Below are 9,569 nucleotides of genomic sequence, written 5' to 3'. Positions count from 1 at the left end.
ACAAAAAGATTATTCTACAACACAAGGGGCTGATGTGGACTCATGTTTCCTGAGAGGAAAGCAGCCTTCACCAGTTAACTCCCCTGTGGCAGGATTTTCCTTTTTGACCACCAACCAGCTCTGAAATCATGACATGGAGATTTATTATTAGATATATGAATGGTCAATCTTAGCTTAGGGTTGTTTCTGGGGAGGTGGTTTACATGGGTTCAGGGAGGTCCCATTCATGCCACTTTAAGTGTCTGGCTAGTTCTTATGAATTAATCTATTTCTCATCATCTACATTTTGCCTCGGGGCGTTTTACCTTCCTTTCTTTCTGTATGTCTTACTTTCCTGCTGTCTCTGTCTGGCTAGGGGCTGATCGTCTGGCTTCTGGTGTGTCCCTCTCTTTCTCCCTCATTCTCTTTGTTCCACTCTTCTCTCGAACCTGGATTTCTCCTTCTACTTATTCTCTCTGCCTGTCAGTGCCCATATCCCTCTCCTGCCTAGCTACTGACCGTTCATCTTTTAATTAGATCTACCAGGTGCTTTATTTAGACAGGTAAGGAGGAACAGCCACACATCTTTACATAATTAAACAAATCCACCATAAACAAATGTAACACATTTTTACACAGTTAAAGTAATATTCTGCAACATAAACAAATGTAACACATTTTTACAAAGTTACAATAATATTCCACAACACTCCTCATTTGGTCTCACTGAGCCGAATATCTGGACTTCAGGGACCAAGACTGAGCTACACCTTGGGAACCCTGACATGTGGCACAGAGACTCATTCAACTGCTCCATCTGTGTTTGGAACAGGTTTAGTCACTGAGTTGTGTTGACAAAAAGGCAGGGTGTTTTCTCTCTGTAAGCTACAGACATCCAAAATGACTTTTATGCCTCTTGGTGAAGCCGCATTTCCCAGATATTTGGTAAAACACCTGTATGGTGGCCCAGAGACTTTGTCCTCCAGGGAACTGGGGCCCTAAAAAGAAACATGACTTATCTTGTATTTTCTCCTCCACTGGAGGCCATCAGAGGAAGAAAGGCCTAGGGAGGCACTGTAGGATGTTCTGAGAGGGAGAACCTGAGTGGGTTCCAGATTCTCAGCTGTCCTGCTATAAGAGGTGTCTGACCCCACAGTACCCCAGAGTCATGGTACTGCTGACCACATCATTTCCTCATAGAAATATTCTTTTCTAGGCTGGGGAGATGGCTCAGCTGGTAAAGAGCTTGCCTTTCTTGTAAGTAAAAGCACATGAGTGTGATCACCACAACCTATGGGTTTTTTATTTTGTTTTGGTGTGTGTGTGTGTGTGTGTGTGTGTGTGTGTGTGTGTGTGTGTGTGTGTGTCTGTGTGTGTCTGTGTGTGTGTCTGTGTGTGTGTGTGTGTGTGTGTGTGTGTGTGTGTGTGTGTGTGTGTAAAGCTGGGGAAGTTTTGTGTGCTTGTAATGCCCAGCTAGGAGGTAGAGTCAGGTAGGTCCCTGGATTTCTCCACCAGCTAGCCTGGTCTACTTAAGCAAAGGTCAGAGCAATGAGAAATCCTGTCTCAGACAATAGTACAATGACACCTGAATTTGTCCTCTACATACACATATGCACCCACAGTGTATAAACACACACACACACACACACACACACACACACACACACACACACACACACCCAGGTGAGAGGTATCATTTTCTTTCATTTGGAAAGTATTTCTGTCTTTACTGGGCATCAGAACTGTGTACTTTCACCAGGCCAACTTCATCTCCCCCAGAGCACCTCTGAGGCCTGTTCACCCAGAGGACTGCACTGAGCATGCTCAGGAGCAGGGGCACCTCCAGAAAGACCAGGAGCTTGAAGTAGATGCTGCTCAGCAGGGACCTGCAGGAAATGAAGGAGACAGAAAGTAAGCTGTCACCGGGCATAGAGGTCTCAGTCTTCTTCGTGTCCATGTCCTAGACTTCAGTGAGCAGATAAGGACAACCTAGATGCATGCAGGATGGCCTCCCTGCGAGTGCATGGCTGGTCATGCTGCCTACAGGCTAAGCTCCAGCTGGGGAAGCTTTGCCTGATTCCCACCTCTCTTCTTGAACCAATCCCTTCTCTAGTTGGCTGGTCGTACAAGCCCACAAAGATTTCAACTTGTGGTTTGACTCAAAGTCAGAGAGTCAGAGTTGATGTTGCTCTCCAAGGCTGCATAATAGGGTGCAAAGGCATGGTCACCAGTGTCCTATACTTCAAGGCCTAATCACAAGATGCTTTGCCGTGGGGCATGGGTTACCAGGTATTTGGAAGGGTCTACACTTGGCTCTACCTTGTGCTTTGATCTTGAAAGGGGGAGGTCTTTTGCCCCTCCCCTTGCTAGTGTATAAAAAGCCTGTTAGAAACAACTCGAGGCTGCTGGGTATTGACCCAGAGCCCTCCTAAACCTATCCTGTGTTTCTTTTTTCTATGTCTACTTCTATATTTCCTGTCTAACATTTCTCAAATTCCTCACTTCCTCCTTCAAGGGACCCTTCAATAGGTCACGTTGGAACCCCAACCCTGGTCTCCTGACAGCTGGTCTCCCAGAAGTCCTCCTCATCTAGTCTGCATTCCAGTCAGGCTGCAGGTTTCCCTGATCCGTGACCTTTTGACCTTGGCTTCTGCTACACTGTTCACCCAGATTGACCTGCCCAACCTCATCACTGCCTGTGTGGGAGCTGATATACATCCTAGGAGGCTTGGGAACACTAAATTAAGAAATGGTTGGTGGCTGCTTCTGCTCTGTCACATGAATTGATACTCATGTTGTAATATTTTTTTCTTGTGTTCATTTATTTTACCCCATGGACCATGAGGCCCTGAACAGTATTGATCCCCTATTCCCACCTCTTTGTCATCCTCATCCCCTGCCCAGGACTCCCTCTCCTTTCTTGACCATCCTTGATTTCTCCTTTGGCCCAACACAAGGCCATCCTCAGCTCATGGAAAGGATCTACAACTGCAGATACTCTGTGAGTCACAGGTTGGCATGAACATGTTCCTGGAAGTTGGAAGAGCTGCCTCTTGTCAGACCATTCATCAGATGTCCTGACATGTTTCCCAGGACTGACCTATGTGCATGCTCTACATTCTCTTGAACTCTATACATTTCCGGAGCCTCATATGCTCTGTCTCTCCATAACTAACACTCCATCCACTTACAAAACAAATTAACAAAACACTTCCAAAGCAATAGGAGACAGACAAAATTTAAAAAGTTTAAAAAACAAGGTTGAAATATTTTGAGACATGTTTGTATACCTTAAGATTTTTTTAGCAGAAAGAACACAATAGAGGTGGGAGCGTGGGCAGGACTAGGTAAGACCTGAGGGACAATTCTCAGCGAGGGTTAGTGAGGTGACCTCTACCTTGGCTACAGGGGGATGTGGGGGCTAGTGTTTTAGCTGTGTCCATGACCTGGAGACGTGACCCCAACAGGCTGGGAAGGAATTATTCCAAAGCAGCTATAAGGTGCTGGGAACTCCTCTGGACACCTTCAAGAGTGACGAGCATAATACTGGTACAGCATAGCCCTCAGTTTCCCATGTCCTCCTCTGCACTGTGTAGACCCCACACTGGCTGCTGGCGCAGAGTTGCATTGGAACAAGATTTGTTTATGAAGCTGGAGCAGGAGATGATGGGAGAAGACTCTCTTCTAACTCAGAGGAGACCCAACCATGGCCCTTTGTCCTGTCCTCTGGGGGACACATGGGGAGACAACAAAGTCCAGGCTCAATCTCTTTTGCCACTTAGATAAAGATGTTGCCTTCCTGTAGCTGAAGCTTAGAAGGGAAGTCTTGGTATACTACAAGGTAAAAGGTTGGGGAGCCCGCCTCAAACTTTGACATGAGAATGTAGCAGCCCCAGTGTCCCTCTAAGATAGTTACTAAGTTTACCAAATAAAATTACAAGATGGCCAGGCCAATTTGGTATTCAGATAAGTGACTTTTTCAAAATTATAAATATAGCCATGTAATGCTTGGGATGTACATAGGCTAGAAATGAAAGGTTTTTGTGTATCCTGGGAGTCCTGGGCATCTATGTTTTATCCAGGGGAGAGGCCACAGGGACAGCCCAGTGATGAAAGAGCTCCCGGGGTCCAGCTCTGCTTACCAGGTGTGGGTGTTGGTTTGAGTCCCTCCATAGTTGCCAGTGTTCTCCATGGTTGGTGGTGTGGATGTCAGAACTGGGGCCATGACTGACATTATTTTAGTTGAAGTTTCTGGGGCTAAAGACACAAACAGAACATGGTTCACTTCTCCTGTGGACAGTCCAGCTCTAGATATGGCCTAATCTTTTCCCACTAATAATTAAGGAATTTGCTCTCCAGTCACCATCCAAACCTTTGCATTAATTCTTTTCTAAAGAAAGTGATGTGGGAGCAAAGCAGCCCCCTTTAAAACCTGCTTCCTCCATGGCTCACTCATTACTGCCTGGTGTGCAATATGCAGAAAAACTTCAGTTTCACACTTTTTGTCTATTTTGAAAAATATTTATTTATATGTCTATGGGTGTTTGCTTGCCCATATCTATGGCCACCACATGTATGGGCATCATGTGCCTGTAGTTCCATGGAGGCCAGAAGAGGCCATCAGATCCCTGGAACTGGAGTTGAAGATGGTTGTGAGCTGCTATATGGGTGCTGAGATCCAAATCCAGTCCTCTGGAGAAGCAGCCCATGCTCTTAATCACTGAGCCATCTCTTCAGACCTAATTTTGTCTATTTTCTTTACTGTAGTTGTTTAAACAGACATAAATCTGATCCTTATTACTCTATCTTATGCAGAAACAGAGTTTCTGTGGCTTCATCTATTTTGTGTTAAAGGGGTGGTGTTTGGGTGTCAGGATGGGAGTTTAGTTCAGTGGTAAAGTGCTTGGCTAGCACACCTGAGGTTCTGAGTTGAGTCCCCAGATCTGCACAATTGAGAATATGCAAGACTCACATGTGGGGGCAGGAAGTCAAGGCCTCCCCACCTCACCTTTATCCCAGTAGAAAACAGGACCAGCAGAGTTGGCTATGTTTATATTTCCCAGTAAGACTTTTACAGTAATGAGTTCAGGGTCCTTGATTCCTCACCCCAGCCAGAATCTTCTGGAATTTTTTCTTACCTGGGTCAATGTTCACATTAACTTTAAAATGGGGATCAGAGCCAGTTCTCTGAATCGCACACCAGTAAATGCCAGCATCGCTTATCCTCAGGTCCTCCATGATCACTGTGACGATGAAGTTTGTCTGGTCGTCCCTGATGGACACACGGTTCTTCCTTACCAACTGCTTTGATGCATCGGTTTGAATGAGGATCTCACATGTTCTCAAATCAGCTCCTCGGCACCAGAACTTCTTGTAATCCTTCCAGGATGAGTCATAATGGAACTGCACAGTCAAGGAGCCCTGCTCCTGACCCCTCATCGTGTCTGGCCCTGTGATTGGATCCGGAGCAGTGGAGCAGCCTGGAAAACACAAAACCACGGACCACTGATATCCCACTCCAAGAATGGGACACAATATTCTGTGCTGAAAAGACTTCACAACTTATCATCCATTAAGAGCAACCCCTTTCTCAAGACAGATCATCGCCATTCTATTGGTCAAAGACTCAAGAAAAAAATGCTGACGGGCACAGTTACAGGTCTCAGAAGGAAAGTGGTGACACTGAGCAATCATGACTTCTGTCATCCACACCTCTTCACTCCCCAGTAGACAATAAAAGTACATTTCAAAGGATTCTTTTGCAACCATTTTTGTGTTACCCTGGAGCAGAGGACGTGTCAGAAGGGATTGTGCACAGGACGCGATCCTGAGTTCATTGCAGTACCCGTGACCCTCAGAAGGTCCATCTGAAGACATCACATTCTGTGGCCATGCAGAGGCCACTTGAGGGAGTCCAGCAGTCTCTAGGGGTTGAGTGTGTGTGTATGTGTGGCGGGGCTTACATAGGAAGCACAAAACAAACATTTAAAAACAAGCATTTACAAACAGTAAAGGAAGCCCTTCAGGGTATCAGATTCAACAATAACAACAACAATAACACCAAAGTGTGTTCCTAATGGCACAGGTAAGAAAACAAAAATTACTAAATGTAATTATTTCAAACTAAAATGACTCAAACAACGAATGGAAAGACAAATTCCAGCCTGGGAGAGCATCTTTTCAGACTGTGCATCTGACAAGAGGTTAATTTCCAGACTATATGAGCAGGAATTCTACTCAAGAGTCCACCAGCAATCATCATCCAGTAGAAAATTATCTACTGAGGCACTGTGGAGAAGGCTTATTCAGCGAGACACCTGCTGTGTTAGCCTAAGCATGAAGAACCTGAGTGTGTGTTCCCAGCAACCATGTAAATGTCAGGAGTGTTGGTGTGTCCCTGTAGCCCAGCACAGAGGTGGACAGTAGAGACAGGGGATCCTGGAAGCCTTGGCCATCCAAGGCAGCCTCAGTGTCAGTATGGAACCCTGTCTCAAAACATAAAGGTAGGAGTAGGACATGGTGGTGCATGCTTTAATGCCAGCACTCAGGCGGCTGAGGCAGGCAGATTTCTGTGAGTTCAAGGCCAGCCTGGTTTATATAAAGATTTGCAGGCCATCTGGAGCTACATAGTGAGACCATGTGCCAAAAATAAAATAAAATAAAGTGTGCATGCTCACTTGTTCACATCCATGCCCATTGAGCAGATGAACAGCACACAGTTCTCAAAGGAGGTGTAAATGGTCAATAAATATATGGAGAAATGCTCCATTTCACTAATTGTCAGGGAGATTGATGCAAATCAGAATCACAGAGAGCCATCATCATCCCCCAGTCAGAATGGATATTACCAAAAAGACAAAATATAACAACTGTAGATGTGCGTGTGGGACAGTGGAAGTCTCACACGCTGTGGGTTGGAATGTAAATTCAACATCTGTGGGAAACAGTACAGAAGTTCCTCAGAAAAGCATAGAACTGCCACATAATTCAGCAGCTACACTCAGGGATAAAGCCTGTGTTGGTGAGCTTTTTGTCAACTTGACACCACCTGGGGGTATGCAAAGAAAGAATATCAGTTGAGAAGATGCCTCCATCAGGTGGGCCTGTAGGCAAGTCTGGGGGACATTTTCTTGATGTGGAGAGGTCTAGTCCACTGTGGGTGGTGTTACCCCTGGGTAGTGAAAGAGAGCAGGCTGAACAAGCCTTGGGGAGCAAGCCAGTAAGCAGCACTCCTCCAGGATCTCTGCCTCAGTTCCTGCCTCCAGATTCCTGCCCATCTTGAGCTCCAGCTCTGGATTCTCTCCATGATAGACTGTGATCCGGACATATAAGTAAACAAGCCTTCTCCTCCCTGAGTTCTTCTTGGCCATGGCCTGTATCACAGTGCCAGAAAGCAAGCCCAGAGCCCAGAGAATTAGTGAGTTACTGCAGTGATCCTTTTCCTGTGTTTCCTGCAGCAGATTCATAACAGCCATGGCACAGGATCAGCCTCGATGTGGATGCATGGATAATAAAGTATGATACATAAATGCAGTGGAATAGCATTGTAAAAGGATTGAATTCCATCATTTGTAGCCAGGGATGGGATTGGAGGAAGTCAAATAAGTCAGACCCAGAAAGATGCTATCACACACGTGTTTCTGTTTATATGTGGAAGCTTAAAAGTTATTCTCTGGGTCTAGGGGATGGGGAGATGGACAGGTCAGTGAAATGTTTGCTGCAGAATCAGGAAGACCTGAGTCTGGATCCCCAGAACACATGGGTAAAGCCAGGTGAGCTGGGGTGTGTCTGTAGCCCTAAGAGCTGGGGAGTCAGAGACAGGAGGATCCCTGAGGATCACTGGCCACATAGATGAGTCAGTGCGGTCCAGATTTAGTGGAAGACCCTGTCTCAACAAACAAGATGGAGAGTGATAAAGGTAACCAAGGCTAATCTTTGGCTTCCACATATATGTGTGCACCCACATATATGTACCTGAGCACACACATACACACACCAAACATTTACATGTGAATATACTTCATGACCCATATTTTTTTCAAATTAACAAAAGTTCACTTCAAAAAAGTAGTAAATAGAATAGTAGTTATCAGCCGGGGAAGGGTGCCAGATGTAGACAGAGAGAGAGCTTAGGATGTAGGGGTGTTGTTTGGTGAGAGTGACAACGTCTAGTTGTACAACACAGCTGAGAAATATGGTTGACAATTCAATATTTCAAATTACTTCATAGAGAAGATTTCAAATGCCTCTAGTACAAAGAAATGACAGACTCCTGTGGTGGATGGTGAGCTACCCGGATCTGACCATCACATCCTATATATACACATGCAAATATGACATTGTATCTATCAGTTTCTTTTTTCTTTTGAGACAGGTCTCCCTGTGTAGACCAGACTGGCCTTGAACTCACAGAGGTCCACCTATCTCTGTCTTCTGAGTGCTGGCATTAAAGGCATGCACTACCACACCCCTATAAGTATGTTTAATTACTGTGTCAATTAAAAATCGGAATGGAACTGGAAATGGAGGTTCTCACTAGAAATCCCAACACTCGGAAGGTGGAGGCCAGAGGATCACAAGTTCAGGCTCCTCCTAGACTGCAGTGAGATCCTATCTCAAGGTACCAAATATAAAGCTATAAACATATTTTAAAAGAATTAGTTTGTTTATTCACTCATCCTCCCTTGTGGAGCATCAGTATTGAGAAACACATTCTGGAAGGTTTTTAAAATTTTGTTTTTGTTTTTGTTTTCCTGCAGCACCCATAGGATCCACCAGATGCCAACAACTTGCCTTTTATTTAGGGAGTAAGCAGCTGGTGAATGAATTAGCCCTTCCTGTTTTTTCTAACCCAGGGCAGACTCTGTGTCCTGTGCCACCACTGACTCTGTGATGTCTTAAAGCCCCAGCTACTTACCTGGGAGGAAGAGGAGCAGAGCAGGGAACAGCCACATGGTCCTGTCTCCTCTCCTGGCTGTGGTGGTGACAGATGCCAACACCTTGCAAGAACTCGAAGCTCAACCTGAATTTCCTTTAGGTATCTCTTGTTTACGTCCTAGACAACTTCTCAGTTGCACTTGATTCGAGAAAGAGGATGTCAGTATTTGAGACCAAGTCATCATATGTGTGATGCAGCTGGATAAAGAGGGAACTTCCTCTGCTGCATAGATGCAAGGCTGTATCTGAACTTGAAAGATGGGTGGGACTCCTAAAGGGAGAGGCAGACAGATAGGACAGTAGAGACAAATGCAAATACGGAATACAGCAAACCCTTCTGCTCACCAGGGACACGTGTGAGTGCAGGGGATCATGGGAGAGGAGAGCATGTAACAGGCTTTTCTGTGGACTGTCAACTCCCAAATAATGACACAGAGACTTTTTATTAGTTATGAAAGCTTGGCCTTAGCTTAGGCTTGTTCCCAACTAGTTCTTAATACTTAAATTAACTTGTTTATATTAATCTACATTCTGCACATGTCTTGTTCTGTCTCATCAGAACCCTAGTCTGACTTCCTCCACATCCCACTGGGGAATCTCCTGCACCTCTATTCTTTCCCAGAGTTCCTATCTCTGCCCAGAAGTCCCGCCCG

At 45.3% G+C, this 9,569-nt stretch overlaps 1 protein-coding gene across 1 annotated transcript; it reads right to left on the bottom strand.

Annotated features, from left to right (window-relative positions):
• Positions 1 to 1,448: 1,448 nt before the first annotated feature.
• Positions 1,449 to 9,341, bottom strand: LOC128123252 (CMRF35-like molecule 3). The gene is made up of 4 exons (XM_052759449.1): positions 8,897 to 9,341; positions 5,118 to 5,459; positions 4,122 to 4,236; positions 1,449 to 1,865 (listed from the first exon to the last, which is right to left on the bottom strand). Exons 1-4 carry the CDS (start codon positions 8,931 to 8,933, stop codon positions 1,706 to 1,708), a joined length of 654 nt encoding a protein of 217 aa, XP_052615409.1. The 5' UTR covers positions 8,934 to 9,341; the 3' UTR covers positions 1,449 to 1,705.
• Between the last annotated feature and the right edge of the window lie 228 nt (positions 9,342 to 9,569).

Source organism: Peromyscus californicus, unplaced genomic scaffold, assembly GCF_007827085.1.
Source record: "Peromyscus californicus insignis strain IS unplaced genomic scaffold, ASM782708v3 Scaffold_3__1_contigs__length_106647218, whole genome shotgun sequence".
NCBI classification, from domain to species: Eukaryota; Metazoa; Chordata; class Mammalia; order Rodentia; family Cricetidae; genus Peromyscus; species Peromyscus californicus.
The sequence above is the reverse complement of the archived record's forward strand: the minus strand, read 5'-3'. Positions and strand labels throughout refer to the sequence as shown.

Coding starts and splice junctions, on each gene's coding strand:
- LOC128123252 (XM_052759449.1), bottom strand. CDS start 8,933: ATGTGGCTGTTCCCTGCTCTGCTCCTCTTCCTCCCAG. Junction 5,460..8,896: donor TCTGCTCCTCTTCCTCCCAG/GTAAGTAGCTGG, acceptor TGTGTTTTCCAG/GCTGCTCCACTGCTCCGGAT. Junction 1,866..4,121: donor CAAACCAACACCCACACCTG/GTAAGCAGAGCT, acceptor CATTTCCTGCAG/GTCCCTGCTGAGCAGCATCT.